This window comes from Pseudonaja textilis, chromosome 1 (assembly GCF_049901715.1).
Source record: "Pseudonaja textilis isolate UNSWEBS1 chromosome 1, rPseTex1.2, whole genome shotgun sequence".
Lineage (NCBI taxonomy): Eukaryota > Metazoa > Chordata > Lepidosauria > Squamata > Elapidae > Pseudonaja > Pseudonaja textilis.
The window spans coordinates 162,156,491-162,183,344 of NC_141990.1; the positions used below are offsets into that span (position 1 = coordinate 162,156,491).

General features: G+C 40.0%; 1 protein-coding gene across 1 annotated transcript in view; it reads left to right on the forward strand.

The window, feature by feature from the left end:
* The window catches only part of ABCA12 (ATP binding cassette subfamily A member 12), a 137,354-nt gene that overhangs the window by 10,707 nt on the left and 99,793 nt on the right, over positions 1-26,854 (forward strand). Inside the window, exons 3-10 of the mRNA XM_026707730.2 lie at positions 2,117-2,261; positions 3,195-3,283; positions 11,565-11,671; positions 13,176-13,355; positions 16,160-16,338; positions 17,419-17,501; positions 18,548-18,641; positions 21,122-24,982. Coding sequence (XP_026563515.2) covers positions 2,117-2,261; positions 3,195-3,283; positions 11,565-11,671; positions 13,176-13,355; positions 16,160-16,338; positions 17,419-17,501; positions 18,548-18,641; positions 21,122-24,982 — 4,738 coding nt within the window. The remainder of the gene's footprint in view (positions 1-2,116; positions 2,262-3,194; positions 3,284-11,564; positions 11,672-13,175; positions 13,356-16,159; positions 16,339-17,418; positions 17,502-18,547; positions 18,642-21,121; positions 24,983-26,854) is intronic.

Genomic DNA, 26,854 nt, shown 5'->3' on the forward strand with positions numbered 1-26,854 from the left:
CAGAGTAAAACATTCTAGCAAGAACATGGAAAGATGCTGTGGCCACCTGGTTTGAGTGAATGGGAAGATGCCCCACTTTCTCCATGGTTCTCAGGAATCTTACAGGTCAGAACAGGAACATAGAATAATAGTGCTGGGGTTCAACCCCTTGTTCAAGGCAGGAGTCTTACCCATCCCAATCAAATGGTGAAACAGTTTTTGAACACCTCCAGTGTGTCAGGCCCCCTTCGGAGTCTGAATCTGCAGGGGAAGATGAGCTGGAACAAGAGCCAAGAGAGATCAAGAGGGCAGCTCCGTTGGCTTTGGAGGAAACTGGGGAAGGGCAGAGCCAGTCTGGCCAGAGCTTGTCAGGATTAGAAAGGCTTGCAGACAGGGAGGAGCAGGAGACAGAGCTCAGATGACAAGCAGGGACCATCCCCTCCTGATCCTAGAGCACGGAGAGAAGACGGAAGGCGAGATCAACACAGACTGAGCTGGCTTTGAGGAAGGAGAATACCCCTTCACAAGGCGCACCTGGGGACTAAGGCGCACCTGCTGGGGACGAAGATGTAAGGAAGTGCCAATGGGAGGGGCATTTGTCAGGGACAAGCATTGAACCTGTGGAGCCTTGTCTGTACTTGCCGACACTTGGTGATTACTGTGGCCACCTGCTCAAACCAGGTGGCCACAGCTCTGTCTTGCGGGGCTTGTCCGGTTTGCCTGATTTGCTGAACTCCTGGCCCTGGTTACAGTTTGGCTAACCTGGCTTACTGGATTGCTGGCCCTGGTTACTGTTTGGGTAACCGGGCTTGCTGGACTGCTCACGGCCACAGGCTGCTGAAGATGCACTGTGAGAGCTTTGCTCCAGGACTTGTAGTAAACGTGGGGAAGTTTGGGGAAAAAGTTGGAGCAATAAAGGGGAGTTAGACCTGATCTCTGACTGTGTTGCTTTCATGCCATGCCCAGGTCATTACACAGTGATCAGGCATTCACAACTTTGTAAGCAAATCATTCCATTGATTAGTTGCTCTTACCATCAGAATTTTTTCCCTTATTTCTAGGTTGGTTTTCTTTTTAACAAGCTTCAACCCATTACCTCTTGTCCTATTTTCTGTGCTTTGGAGAATATGTCAATTTTCTCTTTATCTCTGTGACAGTCCCTCAAGTACTGGGAAGACAGTTATCATGTCCCCCCCAATCCTACTCTTTGATATACTAGACCAGGAGTGTCAAACTCAAGATCATGGAGGGCTGCATCAAGGTTCTGGTTGACCTTGGGGGAGCCCTAGCTGGGGGTAGCAACCGGGAGTGTGTGTGTGTGTCACAGCCGGGGGGCATAGCCAGCTCGATGTTGCTCATGTCTTTGGGTGCCTCTGGTAGCCCAGGTGGGGCTGGGGAGATCCATTGTCTCCAGTGGAGGAAGGCGAGACCAGGGCGAGCACCAAATCCTTGACATATGTCTGTTTCAGATCAAAAAATGCTTAATAATAGTGGTAAGAGGACTCTGGTTTTAGAGTAGATTCACTGAAGTAAACAAGGCTTCATTAATCATATCTAGCTTAGCCCAGTTGCAGGCAGTACTCATTTAGCCACTGCCTTGTTTACTGACTGTTCACAGTTACAACAGCGAAGAAAATGTAACTTTTCAATCAATCCTCATATTTATATTCATAAATTCAGATCATAAGCACAGTGGCAGTTTCATTTAACAACCACTTTATTAACAACTGAGTTACTGGTCCTTTATATTTCAGTAGATCCATTGTAAATACTGGAGGCAACCTTTGGATTTGAATGAAGTTGGATTAATTTTAATTTAATTAATTTAATTATTGTAAAGTAATAGCATTGTCAATTATTTATGTGCACCTATAGTCCATATTTTCACTAGAATTATTTGTAGCAAGAATCCAAGATGAGAAGTACCTTTGCACCAGCAGGCCAGTTTTCTTGTAAATTTCTACACTGAACAAGTCTTTGCTTGTTTTTAAAAAGTGTTCTTCATTTGTACCATTTCTTTTTGTGTATGGTTCTATTTTTTTTTTGCCAGAAACCTTTCCATATTTTTTTTAAAAAAACAGATAAATATTTTTTCACTAATTCCCATAGGTGTATCATTTTATTTCATTCTTTTCAGGTTACCTGGCCCCTCGGAATCTTCCCAGCACAGGTTTCTTGCCATTTCTCCAAACTGTGCTTTGCAGTTCTGATGCCACATGCAAAAGTGTACCATATACTCCTGAAGATCTTTTGCCCAAATTGAATATTTCACTCAAAAGCAGGTAAAAAAAGTTGCGTGGCTTCCTATGTGTGCGCTATATTGTATATGATCATGCTAATTAAAATGATGAAACATGGAGACCACTGGCCTAATCCCCACAGAGAGAATCATCACCTCTTGGATGTTTAACCTCAGATTCACATGCTCTTTTCTAAGAGGAGAAATTCACTTCCTGGAGGAGCAATCAGGTACACGAGCTCTTTCAGAATTGGCCTCTAGCAAAGAAATCTGGACCAAGATTTTTGAGGTCTACATTCTCTTGAAAGCACAGAGCAGCTTGAAACCAGGCAGGATCAAAACCAAAAGGGAATCCCACTAAGGACTTGATCTCTTTAAAACTTGGTTGAAATTTGAAATATGTTAGTATGGACCACTTTCCCCAAGTAGTGAAATATGGAATAATGTTGGATGTGTCTCTCTTGGTCTATCTCAGGAAAATGAATTCAGGACTTCCAAAATGAGATCTCGCTGTATCCCAGATTTGCTTCCTCTGTTTACTTCTCATTTGATAATAGAGCTGGATATCATTTTTACCAACAGGCATCTCACCCTTGACACATTCATTTTCCTTATAGCAATATACTATGTTGAATGCTATTTTTTACCTAAAGCTTATCATTATATGAAATATTAGAAAATATTGTAGAATATGCACATTTGCATATTCTTAATTCTATTGAGATTGCTAAAATAATTCTTGCAGACAACGGAAAGAGCCTAAATAAATGTCGATGTGGTCACTAAGAGTCAACACTAATTTGACGGCACATTATCTATCTACCTATCTATCATCTGATCAATATAGTTTGTATTTCAATAAACATTCATTTCTGACAAACTGAGTTTGTTATTAATATGCTTAATTTATATATAAAAGCAGTAGGAAATTAAATACAAAGTAGAAGAAGCCTCTTCTTGCTTCTTTTCTTAACAGAAGACAGAGAAGTTCTGCTAGCCAGGCAGAGGAGAGAAGCCCATCATCCCAGAGTGCTGATGTCCTCCAAAATAGGAATCATCCATTGGGTAAGTTATTTAATTCACTATCATTAATAAATAATAATGGACAAAGAGTTCTGTGTAGGTAAAATTTTGTAAGCCTCTGTAATAAAACAAGAGCAGTTGGTTTTAATAATTATATCAGCACAATAATAGATTGGATCATGTGTAAACACTTCATTTAATAAATGATAATTTAGCAACAAGAAATCCAAGGAGACAGAGTGATGTGACGAGGAGGGTGGCAAACCAAATGTCAAGGTTCTGACTAACGAATCCAAGCAAATCAGAACCCTGAGACTGGAATCTTCTCAAATGACTTCTTTATTGGATATATCATATTGGCATGGTCAAATGTAAAACCAATTCTAAATCTTTCCCATGGTTTCAGTATAATTAAAATAGGAAATAACTTCCTCCCCAATTGTCACAGGTCATGTTGGCCAATTAGGTTAAGTGGGAGATTCTCCAGGCACTCCTCTTTGATTTTATCCGTCACCTGTGGAAATGACTTTGGTTCTCACAAGAAAACTCTTTTTTGTGTCTAGCAATGCATTCCATCCACCAACAGATGGCAAAAGCCTTTTTTTCCCACATTGCCCATCTCCTTTCGAGGTCAGTGAGCTTTCTGGAGGTGTATGCACATGGTTACAGGTTTTCCTCTTTATTTCTCTGGAGGAGATCTGCACTCATAGCTACATCACTGGCATTAGCCTGGATGATAAACAACTTCTCTGAGTTAGGGAGTTTTAGGATCAGCTCCTTCCCAAATAGCCACTTGAGCTTATTGAATGCCCCCTAGCATTTGTTGTGGTTTGCCAGCAGCCGGTGCAGACGGCAGTAGAATCGGGCAGTGGGTAAGAACGGGGACCAGTCAGGGAGTCTGGAGAAGATTCGGACGAGGGTCCTGCGTCCGATGCAGAGATGGGGCCAAGACCATCTGGGGATAGGGTGCTGCCTTTGGAGCCTTCGGAGTCTGGCAGCAGCGAGGCAGAGGACCCAGGGGAGCCTGTTCCCAGTGCATGTGTACACAGAGCTGCTAGAAGACGAGAGCAGCTGAAACAAAGGGGCACCTCGGGAGTAAGGCTGGGAGGTAATTGCCCCTCCCATAAGGTATAAAAGTCAGGCCAAGATGCTGATACCTTTACAGGAAGCAAAGTAGTTTGATCGGTTCAGTTCCCAATGGTGCAATAAAATAAGTCTTGTTTTTAAAAGATGTGTGTGCGTAATTACGGTTTGGAAGCCTTGGTCAGAACAGTTTGCTTCCTGCCTAAATGAAACAAACCTTTAATGAGACATGGAACAGCTTCATGCGGAGAACGCTTAGCTTCAACAGCAGCTGGCTTTGCAGGCAAACCAATTAGGCCAGCTTCAAGTTCATGCTGCTCCACCTCCTCCTAGAAGGAAATGCCCGGTGGCTGTGCCTGATAAGTTTGATAGCAACCAGGCTATATTTCCAGTGTTTTGGGGACAGTGCTAGCTATTTATTAGCTTAACAGCAGAGGACTTCCCCACTGACTGGGATAAAGTGGGGTTTATAATTAGCCTGCTCTCTGGCTCTGCAGTTCACTGGGCCACACCTTTGTTGGTCCAGGGTTGTCCTTTGTTGGATGACTTTAGGGGGTTTTGTGATCACCTCCATTTGTTGTATGAGGACCCCATAAAAACACAGACTGCTGCCTGTCATCTGAAGGAACTGCAGCAGGGCCAGCAACCCCTGAAGGAATGTCAGTGAGTTCCGGTGGCTTAGCCAGGATTCAGCCTGGAGCGAGGCTGCCCTCATGGACGTGTTCCAGGATGGGTTGCAAGATGAGCTGGTTCGGGTGGATTGTCCAACAACCCTCAATGCGCTTGTTCATCTGTGCCTCAGGATCGATGCCCGCTTGCAGAGATGGAACAGTCATCATGCCTCCCAGGAGACTTCTGTGGTACCTGCTGTACGTGAGAACCCGGCTCCATGGGAGGAGCCCATGGACCTAGGTGCCTCCAGGCCCCACCTGTCGGTGATGGAGTACAACAGATGGTGTGCAGGGGCGTTGTGTTTGTATAGTGGAGAACCTGGGCACATGGCTGCTTCATGCCCCAAGAAGCATTGAGGGGCATCAGCCCCTGTGCCTGGTCCCTAGCCAAAGAAAACCCTGTCACAAAACACCTGGAGCCTGAGCTAGGGGAGACCCTGGGCCAGGCATGCACCAGCCTCGAGTCACGCCCAGCGGACATGGATTCTGGACCCCCTCAGTATTTGATCCTGGCAGCACAAGTTTTTCTGGCTGGTAGCCCACAGGGGATTCCGGCGCACACCCTGGTTGATTCTGGTGCCACCACAAGCTTCATGGATGCAGTGTTTGCAGCCCAGAATACAGTCCCTCAGTGCCATCAATGGCTGGGTGCTTTTGTCTGGGCCTATCAAGGCCGCCACGCAACCCTTGCGCCTGACCATCAGCTTGCATGAGGAGGACATTCAGTTCTACATTATTTCCGGTCTGCATTTCCCCATGGTCTTGGGCTTGGCATGGCTCAGGATGCATGATCCCCAGATCTACTGGTCCCAGAACTTGATTATGTTCCTGAGCCTGCAATGCATGGACCACACCTGCCAAGTCTGCGCAGGACAGTTGCTGAGTCCACCTGGAGTGTCCATGCCTTCTGAACTAGTGGACTGTGGATGTGTTCAATGAGCAGGAGGTAGACCAATTGCCCGCACACCATTCCTATAACTGTCCCATTGATTTTTCGCCAGACACGCCCTTCCTCGTGGGTCGTTTGTATTCAATATCGGACCAGGAGTTGGCTGCATTGAAGGACTTTTTGGACAAGAATCTCACTTGGGGTTTTATCCAGCCCTTATCATCACTACGTCTGCCCCAGTTCTGTTTGTTAAAAAGAAGACTGGTGACTTGAGGCTTTGTTGCAATTACTACAAATTAAACGCCATCACGGTGCGCAATCGGTATCCTCTGCCCTTGGTTCCTGAACTGATGGAGAGCCTCCAAGAGGCTACAGTGTTCACCAAGTTGGACCTGTGCAGAGCATATAATTTGGTGTGGATCTGGCCCGGAGATGAGTGGAAGATGGCATTCAGTACCAGGTACGGGCATTTTGAACACACAGTCGTGCCGTTTGGGTTGACCAATGCTCCTGCTGTCTTCCAACATTTTATGAATGACATTTTTCAGGACCTCTTAGATCAATTTGTTCTGGTTTACCTTGACGACATTTTGATCTATTCAAACTCGAGGGAGAGTCACCTGCACCACCTGCACCTGGTTCTGCAGTGGCTCTGGGAGAACCGCTTCTACATAAAACTGGAGAAGTGCCAGTTCTTCCAGTTCACCATTGAGTTCCTGGGGCATCGTATCTCTCCCAATGGTATTTCAATGGAGCCGAGCAAGGTCGAGTTGCTGCGTGGTTGACAAGCTCCACAGTGAGTGAAGGATGTCCAGCGATTCTCGGGTTTGCCAACTATTATCAGACCTTCATCCCTGGCTTCACTTCCCTGACCATACCCCTCACTCAGCTCCTCCAGAAAAAGGTCCAGTTCCGGTGAAGTGCTCCTGAGCAACAAGCGTTCCAGGCCTTGAAACAGGCCTTCATGAAAGACCCTATCTTGAAACATGCTGATCCACACCGTCCGTTCGTGGTGGAAGCAGATGCGTCCAATGTAGCACTCGGAGTGGTGTTACTCCAGGCTCATGCATCCGGTGGTACCCTCTTCCCTTGCGTGTATTATTTGCGGAAGCTCAGTTCTTTCAAGCACAATTATACCATCTGGGAAAAGGAGCTACTGGCCATTAAGGTGGTGTTTGTGGTCTGGAGGCATCATTTGGAGGGATGCGACATCAAGTTGAAGTCTGGACAGATCACAAAAACTTGGAGTTGTTGAAGGCCAACTGGAAACTGAATCAACAGTAGATCCAGTGGTCCCTCTTCTTTGCCCAGTTTAATTTCCATGTCACTTATAACCCGAGTGGTTGCAACCGAAGGGCAGATGCACTCTTTTTTTTTAATATAAATTTTTTATTAATTTTCAATAAACAAACATACACAAACAAAACACAAAACATGTAAACATAAAACTTCTTTTTGGAAAGCGGCTTAGTCCCGGGTTACATCTTTTTATACAGACATAAATCAAATTCATGCTCACATTGTATACCATTTCATATCTTATTTATCATTCTACATTTTCTATATAGCTTCTCTCCTCTTTTTACTCTCTTAATTCTATCTTATTTATTTCATCTCAATTTAAATCATTATGCTTGTATGATTTATCTGTTCTATTTCAATTATCTATTATCTTTTCTCATTAACACAAAATTTCTCCTGTAATCACTGATTGAAGTATGACGCCTTTATATCTTTCCCCTAAATTTAACACTTAAAATAATATATAGTTTTCATTCTGATTCTGCTTAGTACATTCTAAAGCTACATACTATATTTTAAAATAGAAAAAAATGATAATTTTATAATATAGTTAAAACAATAATCCATAGCAAATTAAACTCTATCATTAAATCTTAAGCATTTTACACATTCTTATAATCATATAATGTTCCAGTTTTCTAAGCTTATTTCAAATACAAATACAACAATATAGTCTTATGTACTTTTGCAGAATCTCTTTTAAAATTATATTTTTACCCATTATCTCTGAATAAATCCTGTTTCTTTACATCTTATTTCAAACCTTTGTAACTTCTCTTCCTTTTCCCCCCCTCCTTCCTTCTCTAATCTAGCCTTTTTACCCCCCACCGTCTCTTGATCTCCACCCTCTTAATCTCCATCCTCCTCTGTATTCCTCTTTTCTGTTGCTTTCTGACATTGTATCGATTTTTCACCTTATTTTTCCCTTTTTTGGTTGTTTTTTTAAGTCTTAAATTCTCCATTCTCTTTCCCCTCTTTCCCTTTTCTTCCCCAACTAAAGTTGTTTGTTCATTAAAGATGGCTTCTTCATCCCAGCCTTCTTGTTCTTGTAATTGCTGATAGGTAGAAATCGCCATTTCTAAAAAATGAAAGACAAAAGAGCCCTTCCCTTCTTGTTCCTCTTCTTTCAGCTTTTTAAATTCCATTTTCAGTTCATCAACAAGTAATGCCATAGTGAAAAAGTTTTTAAAACAACCCAAAAGTTTTTAGTCTTTCAAGTAATAATTTCCAAAAGTCCCAAAGTCACAAAGCAGTCCAAATACACACAGTCTGTTTCATTTAGCACTTTCTTCTTTTTATACTTTCCTTTCCTGGGGTACAGTTCAATTGCAAAGTTCAAAAAGGTATCTTTTAGAAGTCTTGTTACAATTTAACTCTAATCTTGATAAGTTCCAAGCAGCCTCCTCCAGCAAAAATCTTAATGGTTAATTCTTTTCCTCTCCCTTCCCTCTTATAGCAAAGAGTAACAAAAAGATTTTTTTTTTCAATGTTCAGAAATCTTTAATGTCCCCTTGGCTTTTACTTTCAAATTTAATTACCTGCTGGTGCCAGAACAGGGTTTTTCCAATTTCCATCTGCTATCACCGTAAGGAAGGAGAGTGAAAAAAAAAAAACCTTTCCCTTTTAACTTTCCTCCGCCGCTTTTCCCAATCTTCTTAGGAAATGATGTATCTTTAACAAAATTGAAATTCCAGGGTATTTAAATGCTACTTATTATCCCGGTCAGCCAGAACTTTCACTTTTTCAGCTTCCTCCTGCACATTCTTGTCCAGATACAAAGCTTCTTTGTGGCGGCCATTGCTGACCACTGCTCCACTGCCTTTGGAAAAGGGAGTTAAAGCCAGCTGAGGAAGGGGGTTGCGATTTTCCCAGACCCCTGCTGGATCTCCCCTATCTTCAGTTATCTCTACGGGATAACTATTAGCCCCCAAATCCGGCTGGATCGGGGGCACTCCAGGGGCGAGCGCAGCAGAAACCACGCACGATCACAGATTCCTGCCACTGCTGAAGCCTTACAAACTGGAAGATCAGGGCAGATGCACTCTTGTGGAAACCCAAATACTCAGGTACTGAGGATCAACTCCCACTCTGGATGGTTCTGCCCGTAGAGTCTTTCTCTGCAGTTCAGGAACCAGTGGACCTACAGGCTCAGATACAGGAGGCACAGTGGCATGATCCTTGGGTGGATCAATGGAAGCAAGAGATGGGGCCCAACTCTCCATGGTTGTTCACTGAGGAACTCTTGTAGTACTGCAACAGGTTCTATGTACCAGTTGGGCCACTCCGGGTACTTATCTTGTTGCAGTGCCATGATAATCCTGCGGCGGGGCACTTTGGCCTCTTCAAAACTTTACATCTCGTGCCTCAGACTTTCTGGTGGCCTCGACTACGACACGACATCCAATCCAATGTCATGTTCTGTATGCTATGCTGGCAGGTCAAGTCAGTGACGGGGGCTCCCCCAGGACTGCTCCAGCCCTTGCCGACACTGGAGAGACAAGAAGGTCAACCATCAGTACTTTGGCCCATTCCCTGTGGAGGCAGTTATCAACCTGGTCGCCTACTGCCTGATCTTGCCTCACTCACTACTATGTGTCCATTCCATTCTCCATAAATACCTCCTGGTTCCTAAACAGCCAGCCTGTCCGCTCCACCAGCCTGACTGTCCCCAGCCAGCACCATGTGATGGAGATGAACTGCCTAAGTATGAGGTCATCAGCATTTGGGACTCTCGGTTGGCTGAAAAGGCAGTTCCAGTACCTCATTGAGTGGAAGGGTTATGGACTGGAGGATTTCACATGGGAAGATGTGACTTCTGTACATGCCCTTGCTTTGCTGGATGCATTCCACACCCAATTCCCATCACAGCCACATCAGGACCATCAGACCCAGGGGAAGGACCCTGCAGTGAGGGATAGTGTTGTGGTTCGCTGACAGCTGGTGCAGACAGCAGCGGAATCAGACAGTGGGGAAGAACGGTGACCAGTCAGGGAGTCTGGAGAGGACTTGGATGAGGGTCCTGCATTTGATGCAGAGATGGGGCCAGGACCATCTGGGAGTGGAATGCTGCCTTCAGATCCTTCTCAGAGTCTGGTAGCAGTGAGGCAGAGGACCCAGGGGAGCTTGTTCCCAGTGTGCGTGTGCAGAAAGCTGCTAGAAGTTGAGAGCAGCTGAAACAAAAGGGGCGACTCGGGAGTAAAGCTGGGAGGTGATTGCCCCTTCCATTAGGTATAAAGGTCAGGCCAAGATGACAATACCTCTACAGGAAGCAAAGTAGTTCGATCGGTTCAGAGTCATTTTGGAAGCTCTTCATGCTTTGGTTGGTTTTTTTTTTTTTGTACTTCATTTGGTTTCTTTTCCAGTTCATTTGATATGTGTTTTTGGCAGCACTTCACAGAACTGAACCGTGTGTGCTTATCTCAGGGGACTGTTTGAAATTAATTCCAGCTGGGAATGCAAACAATTCCCAATGTTGCATTAAAATAAGTCTTGTTTTTAAAAGATGTGTGTGCGTAATTATGGTGTGGAAGCCTTGGTCAGAACAGCATTTCATAGCCCACTCTAGTGGTTGGCCTGGCCCCTGCTTTCCCTGTCTTTAGTAGTTCAGTGATTGGCAAGGTTGTCTTGGCAAAGGAGGGAATGAACTGCCAGTAGAAGTTTGTGAACTTTCCAGAAAGCTTTGTAGTTGTTTGCGGGTTCAAGGGGGTTGCCATTCCAGGATGGCTTTTACCTTTCCTGGGTTCATCTCTCCCCCTGTCTCCTCAATGCTTGATACTTGATATCCTAGGTAGTCAAGGTGGGTCTTATGGAATTCACATTTAGACAATTTGGCATACAATTTAGGCAATTGTGACATTTAGACAATGTAGACATTTTCCACTTGCCCCCCGCTTTTAATACTCACTCTTTAGTATGCCTCCCTCAGGTCTGGCTTAGTGAAGATTTTCCCCTAGGCCAGAAGGGCTAGCATGTCCTTCATTAGGGAGAAGGGGGTACATGTTATCCACACACATTTATCCCCTTAAAAGCAACGCACAAACTCATTGTCCCATCTTTCTTTTCTTTGAACAGTACTGGGGCCACCATGAGGGACTTTGCCAGCTGGATGAAACCCCTAGAAAGTTTTTTTTTTTGTCAATGAAGTCATCTCCCTTGGGGTGATGGAGTACATCTTTGGTTTGGGAAGTTTAGCTCCCAGCAGAAACTCATGGGCATAGAGGATAGGAGGTAGCATGTTGCCTTGTTTCTCACTGAATACCCCTGCTAGGTCCCAGTACTCTTTGGGAATTTGGGTTCTTCCTCTTTATGATTCTTTATAATTTATCCCAGGCTTTATATTGTAATGATGAAGTAAAGCATTTTCTTCTTTCACTTACAGGGATACTTGATTCAACATTCAATCTGAAAGTTTTTATTGAAAATATTTCATCACCAACCAGCTATGACAAAATATACTTGCTTAATGATATTCTCACTTTAGCAGAGGTAATTGTCTATATATTGTCATCTTTAAATGCCCCCTTTTACCTAAAGTTAATGTAGGTATATACATTTTAATGTTTTTATGAAGAAATAAAATAAATATTTTAGCTTTAAAAAGCACCCAAATGTCATTTGTTTATACTCCCATGTGTACTGAATATAGATAATGCAAAAATGATAATTCTGATCATCAAATAAAAACAAAATAATTTATATTAGTGGTGTAAATAGTACAGCATGAAACAAATTTATTTGTATTTAAACTTAAAATAACTGAAACCTTAACCATCCTGAAGAAAGCTAGGACATCTAATCTTCTAGTAGATTCAAACTTCATGCTGGTTTTCAAGTGAAACATAAAATAAGAGAAAAAAGTGTATATTGCTAAAAGGCTATATGCATCTGGAAGCTACCTGAAATAGTAGATGACTGAACGAAGTATTCTATACAGTAGAAGAATCAATTGTGTTCATCCACCAGGAAAGCCCACCATCTGCTGGTTTATCGGTAATGCAACAGCCATCCCATTTGTAGAGCTATTTATTACCTCCCTCTCTTCAAATAATAGAAACGATTGATTGGATTGGATTTATAACCAACCTTTTGTAAGAAGCTCATGGCAGCATTATATAGTGCTCCATCTTTGCTTTAAGTTTCCATATCTTTCCAGCATTGTTGAAGTTACAACCCAATAGATCCTTGCTTTAAAAAAAAATATTGTTTTTTTTAGCAAAGGACCATTCCAATGTCAAGTAGTTGTTATTTTAGAAAAAAATTCCAAGTTGCAAAGTTTGGACTGGATGAAAGTTTTCCACTGGATGAAATTCTAGTTATTTTATGAAATTTTATGGTTATCAGAGGCAGGCACAGAAGTAGTGATTCTAAGACTTTTGAGACTTCTAAATACAGTATTTTTACTTTGTTCAAATGAGCTTTCCTTGCACACAGACTGAGACAAATATGCATAACTACATGTAAACAAGCACATGGAGTGTTAGTGGACTTTTGGGGTTGTGGGAAGGATTCTAGTAACTAGCTTCCTTCATTTTCATAAAATGGGATGTAGAAAACCTCATTCACAGACCTGGTGAGTTTGAGGGACACTGAATTATTTTCCATTTTGGAAAAAGAAACAGTTAGTGACATGGTTAAGTGAACCTGGCTTCCCCATTGACTTTCCTCATCAGAAGGTCACAAAAGTGATCACATAACCCTGGGACACTGCAACCATCATAAAAAGTCAGTTGTCAGATATTTTAATTTTGATCATGTGACCACGGGGATGCTGCAATGATCATAAGTATGAAGAACAGTCGTAAGTCATTTTTTTTGGTGCTGTTGTAAATTTGAGTGGTCACTAAATAAACTGTTGTAAGTCAAGGAGTTCTTGTATCATGTTCTTCCAAACATTTGATCAACTCATTTTAGAAAAACTGTATCTAGTCATACTGAACAAAATAATTTTATTTCATTACTTTTATATGCAATTTTACTAATTTGGATGCAGAAACAAAACTCTTCACAATCAAACCTTAAAGTTGCTGTCTGTGAGGTTCTATCAGTGAATGCATCTTTGCAAAGTCTCCTTTTGGAAACTCTTGGAACAAACATCTATCAGCCATTGTGCCTCAACAACATGTCTCTTCTGGAGTCATTTTTTCAAGAACTCAGAACTCATATTTCAAAAGTAAGTATCCATTCATCTCTCATTCCTTTTCTTTTTCCCTTCCTCTCCCTTTGAGGAGAATATACACTGCTCAAAAAAATAAAGGGAACACTTAAACAACACAATGTAACTCCAAGTCAATCACACTTCTGTGAAATCAAACTGTCCACTTAGTAGCAACACCGATTGACAATCAATTTCACATGCTGTTGTGCAAATGGAATAGACAACAGGGGGAAAGCATAGACAGTAAGCAAGACATCCCCAATAAAGGAGTGGTTCTGCAGGTGGTGACCATAGACCATCTCTCAGTTCCTATGCTTTCTGGCTGATGGTTTGGTCACTTTTGAATGCTGACAGTGCTTTCACTGTAGTGGTAGCATGAGACGGAATCTACAACCCACACAAATGGCTCAAGTAGTGCAGCTCATCCAGGATGGCACATCAATGCGAGTTGTGGCAAGAAGGTTTGCTGAGTCTGACAGCGTAGTGTCCAGAGCATGGAGGCGCTACCAGGAGACAGGCCAGTACATCAGGAGATGTGGGGGAGGTCATAGGAGGGCAACAACCCAGCATCAGGACCGCTACCTTTGCCTTTGTGCAAGGAGGACAGAAGGAGCACTGCCAGAGCCCTGCCAAATGACCTCCAGCGGGCCACAAATGTGCATGTGGCTGCTCAAATGGTCAGAAACAGATTCCATGAGGGTGGTATGGGGGCCTGATGTCCACAGGGGGGGTTGTGCTTACAGCCCAACACCGTGCAGGACGTTTGGCATTTTCACCACTGGCACCCTGTGCTCTTCGCAGATGAAAGCAGGTTCATACTGAGCACATGTGACAGACATGACAGGGTCTGGAGACACTGTGGAGAACGTTCTGCTGCCTGCAACTTCCTCCAGCACGACCGGTTTGGCAGTGGGTCAATAATGGTATGGGGTGGCATTTCTTTAGGGGGCCGCACAGCCCTCCATGTGCTCGCCAGAGGTAACCTGACTGCCATTAGGTACCGCGATGAGATCCTCAGACCCCTTGTGAGACCATATGCTGGTGCAGTTAGCCATGGGTTCCTCCTAATGAAAGACAATGCTAGACCTCATGTGGCTGGAGTGTGTCACTAGTTCCTGCAAGACGAAAGCATTGATGCTATGGACTGGCCCTCCCATTCCCCAAACCTGAATCCAGTTGAGCACATCTGGGACATCATGTCTCGCTCCATCCACCAACACCACATTGCACCACAGACTGTCCAGGAGTTGGGGGATGCTTTAGTCCAGGTGTGAGAGGAGATCCCTCAGGAGACCATCTGCCACCTCATCAGGAGCATGCCCAGGTGTTGTAGGGAGGTCATACAGGCTCGTGGAGGCCACACACACTACTGAGGCTCATTTTGACTTGTTTTAAGGACATTACATCAAAGTTGGATCAGCCTGTAGTGTTTAATTTTGAGTGTAACTCCAAATCCAGACCTCCATGGGTCACTAAATTTGATTTCCATTGATAATTTTTGTGTGATTTTGTTGTCAGCACATTCAACTATGTAATGAACAAAGTATTTAATAAGAAGTTTTCATTCATTCAGATCTAGGATGTCTTATTTTTGTGTTCCCTTTATTTTTTTGAGCAGTGTAATTTACTACATATAACTTTCATAAACTGCTTAGAAAAGAGCTCCCTTAATCCATTTTTAAAAAAATTTATCAGTTTTTCCACACTCTATCTATTTGGTTACAATGCATGTACAAACTTTAAGCTGGTTATTTTGTAAAAGAAAAAAAAAAACTAATAGTTATGGATGAAAGAGTCGCAATTATGCATCTGAAAAGAAGGAACAGAATTTCTTTCAGCTCAAGGATAAAGGCAGATGATGAAAAATATTGGAAGAAGTTGTTAAATAGAAACCTGCCCATGTGATGATAGATATGGATATTTAAATATTGGTCTGCTCTGTCATCGAGAAAAAACGGGTGTGAGTGTGGAGCCCACTATATTAGCTAGCAAATTACATAAATAAGAGATACTAAGCTCTCCTTTTCCTACGATTAGCTTATCTGAAATTCAGTTGATTTATGATAATCAATATGAGCTTAGTCAAAATAATAGAATCAAGGCAGCTGGAAGGGGTGTAAAGTCCTGCCTCGCCAGTCTTCTCAAGAAAACAGAATTCTTGAAACAAAAGCCATTTCAAAAGGAATTTTATTGGAAGATTGTGAAAGCAAGAAGATGTAGTCAGGAACTAAGATTTCCCATTCAAAATGTTAGATTAAACCATTGCAAACAGAGCCCCTCCCAAAGCCTAGTCCATCATCGAGCCAATCCTGAGGTATAAAGACGTTATGAGAAACTCAGGTTGAGAAAGTGATAATCTCCAGTTCCCAAGGCAATGCTGCCGCTCTTCTCCAGAGATGAGATGAGACAGATGGCTTGAGGCACATTCCGTTCCCCCCTCCCAAGATCCTGAAAGTTACATCAAGGCAAAGCAAGGAATAGAAACAGAAACCCCATACAGAGACCCTTCCCCAAGCCTCCCACCTGCCACCTGAATGACAATGTCCCTATAGAAATCTACACCAGACTCTTATCAAAAAATGTAAGAAACTGCAGTCAGGTGACCACGGGATGTACAGATCATTGTAAAGGTGAACCATTTACCAAATGCCCAAAGAGTGATCATGTGATGGGGTTGTGCAGTTGTCATAAGTCCAAAAACATCATAAGTAGCTCTGCTGAGGGGGAGGTCCATCAGTCATTAAGTGACCAGTCATAACTTCAGGACTACCTATACTCATACTGTATTTTAAAAGATGTTCTTTTGCTTCTCTTTCTAGTTACAGAAGGATCCTTCTTACCAGATGGGTTTTGTCCAGGAAGCTGGATCATTTTTATCACTAATCTCCCAAGTACAGAATGAAACTTCTATATGGAACCTCTTCCTGATGACTCCAGATATAATTCATGGTGCCACCGCAGTGAGAGACATGGCTGATACTCTTCACAGCAGGAAAAGGTAAAACAGATGGAAGCTAGAAACTGTTGTACACAGCATTTCACTAACAGTACTTTTTGACTGTTACACAAATGAAGCCAGTTTTGATGAACTGAGATAATTTAAGGGCTTTTTTCCCCCTTCTAAACATCAATTTGTGTCCAATTATTCCACAATGGATGGTGATTACTTCCATATGAAATTAAAGTAAGGTGGAAAAATTTGATCATTTTGTAGTAAATTTATAGACCACCATTATGATTTTTTAATGTATGGCGAAATTAAATTTGGCAGCAAAAAAGGCCTGCGTTATTATATTTATGAAGAAATATGCCTCCACTTTATAATGAATGGAACATTGAATCAAATGATTGCAGTTGTCCTTGTTTTCATTATCCCCCCCCCCCTTTTTTTTTTTAAATGGAGGCTGTTAGCTTTTGGTGGCATGGTTTCTCTAGCGGCTATCTCCTAGCAGCTGCCATTTTCTTTTCCTAAAATGCCTTAGGTAATGGTTAGAAGAAATTCATTTCTTTGATAGCTCCCATACTGTCAAATTCTTTTTATTGTGTGTGTGTGTGTGTGTGTGTGTGTGTGTGTTCAAGTCAGTACTGACTCCTCAACTGCCTGAAGAACCGCCCCCACCACACCCACAGTGTTGAAAATAAGAAAGAAGCATGTGGAAGAGAATCACTGAAATAAATATGAGAAACAAATTAATATATTCTGCAACATTTCCCCAAAAGCCTTTTCACATACAATTTCACTGGTGTTGCATTATATGCCACTGGTGAGAAAGCTGCTTTTAAACCAGTCCCTTCTGGGTCTTTCATGATACAGTAACATTTTATTTATAGCTGGAAAAGGTTAAAAATGGAGCATGGGACTGGTTATAAATTTAATGTGAGTGGAGGTTTTTTCCCTGCGGCTATGAATTCTAGTTCTTTCAGGATTTTTTTCGGAGACATTGTTCAAACACTTTTAAAAAGTGCATATCATAAAAGAGTTGAGCATGTCCCTTACATGGAAAACTGTGCTATGAGCCAGAATGGGCTCATTCCTGATTTCATTGCATCATCAGACTTTTCTTTTCTTGTTTTAAAGGCTATTTATGAAGAGGGATAAGAGTCACCAAATGATTTTAAATATGACCAGCTGGCTATCTACTTTGAACTGTTCAGAACAAGGTGAGACCAGTCCATTTATTGTACCTTATCAGAGACCTAAGTTACTTAGGTCATTTATTCATTTATTTTAGTTATCAAATTTCCATATCACCCATCACACTTGGTTGACTCTGGATGGTTTGCAAGTAAAACAAAATTATATAAAAGCCATAAAATAAATACTTAAGAACAAAATTAAAAACCAAATTGAAAAGAGTTAAATGGAACTATTGAAATGTTACTAGATGGAGGAAGTACCTTCAACCCACCAACCCTTCCCCCTCGTGCTTGCATGATAGACCCTCATGCCAATTGGCAGAGCCAAACCTTGAAGCTCTTCCAAAAGGCTAGGAGAGTGGAGACCTATCTGGTCTCTGGGACAAAGTGTTCCACAGGGCAGGAAACACTGGCAGAGAAGGGTCTCTTCTTAAGACTCCACCAGTTGAATTTCTTCAAGTGACGGGATCCACAACATACCTTCCCTGCTTATGTAGGTGGGATGAGTCAGTGAAATGAAATGGAAACTCCTGTAGGTAGATCCAAATCCTTGTATTACTAAATGTTCTTGCTTCAGGTCTCTTACATAGTTAATTGAATATGGTTCTTCCCAAAAACTTCCCCAAAACATTATTCAGCAAAAGAAATGCTGACATTGCTCTAAATATTGCAGCCAATGTATAAGATTCTAATTTTAAATATTACTCTGTTAAATTTGAAAACAGTTCCCTTCATTCATTCTTCCTGATGAACACTGGCAGTGATGTGTCAGTCCCAATTTATCTATCTAGATTTCTAAATAGGCAAACAGATACCTCATAATGATCTGAAACAACCCTGAAGACAAATATAAATCAGCTTAAGGTGGAATACATGCTTTGTACTCTCTGGAAAACCATAAAAAAAACCTCAGAGAGGCATTTATAGGTTTTTTTCAATGCTATTATTTTACAGGCAGAGAGCATAATGTGACTCAGGGATGTAACAAAATAATAGTACCCTCTCACAATTGAAAGATAATAATTAAAATTGGTAATTTAATTCATTTATTTGTTGGCTTGTTTTTGTAGATAAAAATAATTTGGCAGTAAATTACATTTGTGAACAACCTGATTTCTCGAAAAAGATTCTGATTTTATTTGACAGAATGAAAGTAGTTTTAAGGTGAGTTCTGAGTTATGCAAAGTTATTCTTTCTGTTGCTATAAAGTGTTACTTCAAAAGGAATGGAGAAACTACTCTGTTTTCTTCCAATCATTTGAGTATTTCTCTAGTTCCTCTTATATTGTTAAGAAAGCAGGTATAAAATATATATCAGTATTTGACTGAAATACAGATAATCCTCAACTTACGATAATAATGGAGCCTGACCATTCATATTGGAAATCATTGAATTCTTTATTGCCATTGTACATATATACACAGTATACATACAACGAAATTCACATAACACCCAGAGACCAGACCCAACATGCACACACACATGACAATCCCCAACCACCACCCCACCTGCCAAAAATTCCCCGCCTCCTAAAAACACACAAGCATCCACACAACAGACCAAGTAATACTGTCCAACAGTTCACTGATGGTGGTCCTTAAGTTCATTGTTAAGTGCAATTATAGGATAAAACCTATTCAGAAAACGTGTGGTCCGAGTTTTAATTGTTCTGTCTCTTCTGCCAGAAGGCAACAGTTTATAAAATTGTAAGCAGGATGGGAAAAGTCTCTGAGAAGGTTGTGCAACTTCCTCAAACAGCGAGATGCGAACATGTCGTCCAGGGCTGGTAGCTGGAGCCCGATGATAAATCAAGTATTACATTAAATGAAGTACATAATTAACCACCTCCCTGTCCCTGCTTTCCTAAAGCATTTGTTTAATTAATGCACAGGCCATTAGGTAGAGCATAATGTGACTCAGGGATGGGGCAAACAATGGGAGGCTTAGTCCAGGCACAAGCACACCAAGGAGGCCTCCCCCACCCTCTGAGATTTCCCACATTATCCCCTTGTATCCTGGGTTCCCCAAAACCCTAAGGGCCTCCTCCATACTCCACCTCAGCACTAATGCACACTTACCTTTTAAAGATATCCAGAATTCAGGAAGTTGGAGTAGAGAAGAACACTGTTGTTTAGGGAGCTAGGGATTCCTAGAATTCTTTAGCTCCCTGAACACCAGTGTAACATTCTACCCCTTTGAAAGAAAGAAGTTGCTTTGCTGAAATATTCCACAAAGCACGAACATTTCCTCCTCATGCTGGATAGAAAAGAGTGCATTTTGTAACCTTATTTGGCTGAGAACAATGCAGCTACTTTGGGTGTTGTGTAGATTTCACAACAGGCTGAAAAGGAGGCTGCTGGAATCCTCCCATGTGACTTCCTCCTTCGCAGCCTCCTGAGTTGTGCTAATCTTCAGAAGCTAAGTGTGGGATTGTGAGGGGTGGAAGAGAGCCATTTGGAATTTGGTGGGGAAACAAAGTGTCTTTGTTTGAAAACCTGTTAAGGCAGGATGGAGAAGGAACTAGATATGTTGGATGTGCTGCAGTGTCTCTGCAAGGTTAAGAATTATATAGAACCCAATCATTCGTAAGGTGAATATTCAGGTTGGTCCTATAGAATTTGGAACTTTGAAACAGGGTTGTTGTGTATAGGGGTTTTTTTTGGTGGTGGTGGGTGGGTCTGTTGTAACTTTGAACGGACAATAAATGATCTATTGTACTTTGAGGATTACCTGTATCAGAGGTGATATTCAGCAGGTTCTGACCAGTTCTGGAGAACCGGTAGTGGAAATTTTGAGTAGTTTGTTGAACCGGCAAATACCACCTTTGACTGGAGATTTTACGGTATCCTTCCCCTCCCACGCCTACCAAGCCACACCTACAGAACCGGTAGTAAAAACCACTGGCCTATATACACATGTAAAAGCCAGTGTTCACACAAGATCAACAGAAGAACTATACGTGTCTATCAAAAAATGAGTGCCATTATTTTTAATGTACTTTTTTATTTATAAACTAAATTCATGTATGACTTTAGCATATGATAATACACTTTATAAAATATATTTCAACAGAATATGCATGAAATTTGAACTGCCATGTTTCAATTGAATGTGGAGCTGCTGAAAATGCTCCCATGTGAGCTACTGTTTTCACCCTGATTGAAGCAGTAGGAAGAAACAGATTAACTCTCTCCTATAGATCAGCAATCATATCTTTTGCAGTACAGTACTGTAAGCATTTAAGAAACATCCACTGACATTAATAAAAGCTATTAACAGAGTTTTAAATTTTTTATAGTTTAAAGAGAGGTTTGGCTAGAAAAGAGGAATTTGGGAACTAAAAAGGCGGGAGTGCCTTGGAAGAAGACAAAAAACTGGGTCAGAAACCATGAAAAACCATATCTGGAATTCTTCATGTTTCATTGGAATCTTATTTAAAATCAGTCATAAGCATAAGCCTTATCTTTAATAGCAAAATATGATTTGTTAAAAATAGAAGCAAACAAGGTGTATGGAAGAGGTTGTTGGGAAGACAAGTTATAAAAACACTATTGGAAAGGGGAAATAAATTTCATGGCATTTCATGGCATTTTCATTTGCTTTGTTCTGTTATAAATGATGCACTCTGTATCTTTTTATTACAGGAATCTTTTAGGTCTTGATTTTGCTGATGAAGAACTTAAGACTGGCCATTTTTTAAAGGATTTCAAAAGAAATACAAAATCTCAGAATAGCTTGAAGAAAATGCCATTATTTGATTTAAAAGAAACTCAAAATATCCACAATTTAAACAGGAACATCAGGGATATCACATTTTTAAATAATATTATTTTTAAAGCCAGAAAGGCATGGCAAACTGTTAAAATGGGTACTGTCCTCAAATTCTTTTTCCTGCCTGAAAAATATAGAAAATACTTAACTTCAGTGGAAGAAGTGCCATCATTAGTAAACTTTCTGCTTAAGCCTGCAACAACTGACAATTTTCCTGAGAAGCTTTTGGAACTTCAGAAAATCTTTAGTGTCATAACAAATAGCAGGACTAATCATAACTACCTATTGATCTCTTCCCTGACCAACCTGATGCAGAAAATCCAAAATTCCATTAATGAATCTCAGTGGAATGAATTCAACATTTATTGGCACATTGTTGAAAAACTGAGGTCTGCAAAATGGAGTGATACAGACATCCTTATATATAGACAGATTTTAGATACATTACATGACAATCTGTATGTCAACCATGATAATTTTGGACTTCCTTTGAAGAAAGAACTAGAGCAAATGATTAAATTTGTAAATCACTTATTGAAAAAATATGATGCAGGGAGCATCAAGGGAACAAATGTTTCAATGGTTTTAAATACTATTTTGAAAAGTTTACAAGTGTTAGAGGACCTGGAGAAAAAGTACATCAGCGAATTCTTTATTGTTAATCCACTAATGAATACCAACAACGAAACTGTACAGAAATTATTTCAGTTAATTATGAAGGGTATAGAGATACTTTCTGATCCCAGTCAGATAGAAGCATTTAATATTAACAAAACAGATTCCCTTCTCAGATTTTCACAAGCATTATCTTTACTGGATTTATATATGACTCCAGTGTGGCATAATTCTTCAATACAAGCAAAAATGTTGCAACTCTTGTATTTAGCACCAAGCCTTCTTCAAATGGAAAACATTCAGGCTGACAACAGCCTCTCAGACTGCACTGTCAAAGATTTCCACCTCATTACAATTGAAGTGTTTTTCAATAATGCCACACTAAAGGAAGCCTTAAGTAAAAGAAAATGTAATTTTCGTTTCTCTTCTCTGGATTTTGAAAACCAAACAACCTATCATTATATGTTTACCCAATTGTTTCAGCTTACAACAAAAAGTCTCAAACCAGCATCACTTTTTGAAATAATCCAGGGAAACAAAAGGAAACACTTCGCAGGTGAATTTCAGTGTCTCATCAGATTATCAGAAGTTTCATCCAGTTTTCTGTCTAAATTAATTGGACTCCATAAATACCAGAATTCCTGGATAGAAAAGATTGATAAAAATCTAAATGCCTTTCCTCTTGATCTGTCTCAACATAATCTGACTTGCAGAGAACCATTGCTTAGCAATATAATTGACAAAATTTCTGCTTTATACATTCAGAGTCCTTTTATTTTTAAAGAAACAGTAGCAGATATTAAAAATATCCTGGATAGCCCATCATTTTGGAATCAAACATTCGTGCCTTTTTTTTTGCTACATAATAAACATCAAAAGATTGTAGCAAAGATTTTACAAATGAGCAAAAGTGTTCATCAATCGAAATGGAGTAATTTTTCAGAGATCTTGAGCGAGACCGTAGAAATATTGCACTCGAAACAGAATGTGACAAATACAAAGCAGTATATTCAACTGCTAGAAATGTCCAGAAAAGCAGTAATTCTTGTTGGCATTGGATTAGCCAACAAGGAAAAAGAAACATACAAGCTTCTTGAAACTTTAAGCTGGGGCATGAAAGTTTCTTCTTTAGAAGAGGTATTAGATATGTTCAGATTGTTCCTAAATTCCAGTTCTGGCATAGATTATAAAACTTATTTTAGAAAAAATATGAATACTTTTTTATCACCTAACGATGCTCTTTTTCAAAGACTTTTCTACAATAATCCTCCAGAACAAATCAAACACATATTAAACAAAACTACAAGAATGTTGAATGAATTGTTTTTAAATTGGATCAACTTAAAATTTACAATGATATGGAAAACTATCCACAAGATAATATCTATAGCAACTACCCAATTTCCAGTGGAAATACCATGGGCTTTTAATTCAAAAGAAGAAATTCCTTTGACATCTTCAGACTTTTTTCTTAAATCTTCAGTAATAAAAGACATTCTGAAACCATTCCTCACCCCTCAGAATAACTATCATAGTAAAACAAATGTAAATCTGATTACTTATCTTTCACAATTAGTGCAAAGAATCCAAAATACCGCTAAAAAATCCTGGTCAAATGAGTTGAAGGCCTTTGTAAATATTCATAGAGAACTACGGCCTGTAATGTATAGCTCACTTTTTTTAAGTACATTATATAAACATTTTTCTTTACTGAATAATGCTTCTGACCTTCATTTTAACTCAGAACTGCAAGGATTAGCTCAACTTTTACCCTACGTACTACCAAAATATAATGAAGAAAACCCACATATTAACACTTCAGAACAAATTAATATTGCTGTTAGGAAGCTGTTATTTCAGCAAAGGTTTGTGCATCAATTTATCATCAGTCAATTAGAAACCATCCTCCCATTGGCTAATAATAGCCACAAAATCTTTGAAAATATTTATGACATATTGAATCAAGGAGCAATGATACTTTCTGACAGCAAATTGGAAGAAACTGAGAAAGGAAAAATTGCCACCTTGTATGGTTTTTCACAATTTCTGTTTCAAAAGGAGTTCAGTGAATCTTTCTTAGGGGATAGAAATGAAACAAAAACAGTGGATATCTTATATTTAATTCTAAGTCCATTATTACATAGTTGGACCAACAAAATGGGAGAGCCACATAATTGCAATGCTCAAGATATAATTCACATAATTTTTCAAATGCTGTTTAGAAATACCACTCTCTCTGAAGTACATAACCCAAACCATTGTGAACTGCTTTTCTCTTCTATGGATTTTGAAAAGAGAACAAATCAAACATTTATTGACTTCTTCCTTTTCTCCATAAAAAATTTCCAGCAGACAAAATTAACAAATCTTTACCAAAAAAATAATGTGCATTTTTCAAATGATTTATTATGCATCATCAAATCACTACAATTTTCTTCTGGCTTGCTTTTGAAAATGAATATACTCTTTGATTTCCAACATCCTTGGATACAGGAGATGTATGCAACTTTAGCAAAAATTTCCAAACAATTACCATTAATTAATTCAACTTGTTTCATCCCAGTTCTTGATGGTATAAATGATGTTACTTATAACCCTTCAAAAATTCCCTTGCTGTTTTCAGGTTATGAAACACAATATTATATACAAAATTTCATTGACAAATTAATAGACTGGAATGAGTTAGCAATACTCTTTAAGCAGCTTCAAGATTGTACATATTTGAACATTCCTCTGAATGAAGCCACACAAAAAAATGAAGATGAAATCTCTATTCCATCTAAAAGCAATTTTTCACAGATTTGGGCTATGTTGTCCAAATGGTACCATACAGAAACTGAGAATGCAAGATATGGCTTTGAAATGATGGAGAAAGTTCTGGATAACAACAAATCAGTTCCAGAAATATTTAATGTCAGTATTTCTATTTTAAATCATTTGGATTTGCTAAAGGAGTTTAAAGCAAATCCAGATCCAAATTTTCTGTCAAAAAGAACTAAGCTGCAATATAAATTTGATCGTATTAGGCACCCTTTTCTGATGATTGCAGAAACAGTTCTAAACAAGACATTTTGGAAGGAATGGGAACAAGCGCAATCTCCAAGCAATTTGATTGCACGGTAAGTAATGTGTTTCATAATTAGTTGAATGAAGAGAAATTCATTCTCTTCTTTTCAGCAGAAAAGAAACATTTTTGAGATGAAGTTGACATGAGAAATAATATTGTATAAAATGTTCAGAATGATGCAGATGTCAGGATTCTGGCAGGGCAGAATTATTGATGTCTGGTTCATAATTCTTTTTAAAAATGTATATTTATGCATTATTGACAGGATGACTTTACTACAGAGCAGAGAGTGTTCATATATACTGGTACACTTGAGTATCTCACATGATTGTCAAAATTCATTTTCTGATCAAATAGAAATTGTTCTATTTCCTCTTTGTTTTGAGTTAGATCATAGAATAACAGAGTTGGAAGGAACCTTGGAGGTCATCTAGTCCAAAGGTAGCATTCTCCCTCCTTGCCACTCAATCTGCACACATTTTATAAAAATTGAGTTAAAGGGGAGAGGAAATGATTACAGGTAGAGAAAGGAGAGTTAAAATGTTGTCAGATTAACAGAGTTGGAAGGGACTTTGGAGGTCATCTAGTCCAACCCCTGCCCAAACAGGAGACCCTACACCATTTCTGACAAAAACAACAATCCAATCTCTTCTTCAAAGCATCCAGTGGTGAAGCTCCCACAACTTCTGAAGGCAAGTTGTTCCATTGGTTGATTGTTCTCACTGTCAGAAAATTTCTCCTTATTTGTAGGTTGAATCTCTTCTTGATCAGTTTCCACCCATTATTCCTTGTCTGGCTTTTGAATGCCTTGGAAAATAGCTTGACCCCTTCCTCTCTGTGGCAGCCCCTCAAATATTGGAAGACTGCTATCATGTCTCCCCTGGTCCTTCTCTTCACTAGACTAGCCAGGCCCAGTTCCTGTAACCATTCTTCATGTTTTAGTCTGCAGTCCCCTAATCATCCTGGTTGGTCTTCTCTGCACTTTTTCTAGAGTCAACATCTTTTTTATAGTGTGGTGACCAAAACTGGTTGCAGTATTCTAGATGTGGTCATGTTAAGACTTTATAGAGTAGCATTAGTACCTCACTTGATCTTGATTGTATCCCTCTGTTAATGCAATTTAGGATTGTATTGGCATTTTTGGCTGCCGCTGAACACTGCTGGTTCATATTTAGCTAATCCAATACTGCTCAAGCAGGAGACTGTATACCCTTCTGGCTAAGTTGTTGTCCAATCTCTTTTTGAGAACTTCTAGTGATGGAACACTCACAATTTCTGAAGGCAAGCCCTTCCCCTGATTCATTGTTCTCACCATCAGAAAATTTCTCCTTACTTCTAAGTTGAATCTCCCTTTAAGGATCTTCTACCCACTACTTCTTGTCCTGCCTTCAACTGCTTTTGAAAATAGTTGACCCTGTCTTCTCTGTGACAATCCCGCAAGTATTGGAAGGCTACTATCATGTCACTCCTAATTTTCTCTTTACTAGACTAGACATACCTCGTCTTTGTAGGAGCCCCTCAAATATTAGAACATTGCCATCATGTCTCCTCTAGTCCTTCTTTTCATTAGACTAGACTAGGTATATCCAATTCCTGTAGCCACTCTTTCTATGTTTTATTGGATGCTTTCAAAATAATTCTTTAAAACAAGGGTGGGAAACAGTGGGCTTTTTATGACTTACAGACTTCAACTCCCAGAATTCCTGGGCCAGCCATGCTGGTTCAGAAATTCTTGGAGTTGAAGTCCATAAGTTATAAAGGGGCCATCATTCCCCACCTCTGCTTTAAAAATGTTAAGTGATATGAATATTTTTTACTGTTAAATTCAAGATAATGCTATAAAGAAGTTGATACAAAGGTGCCAGATATAGTCCAAGTCTTTTGGGCTCCAGTCCACCTTGGTGTACAGGCTCCCGCAAACTGG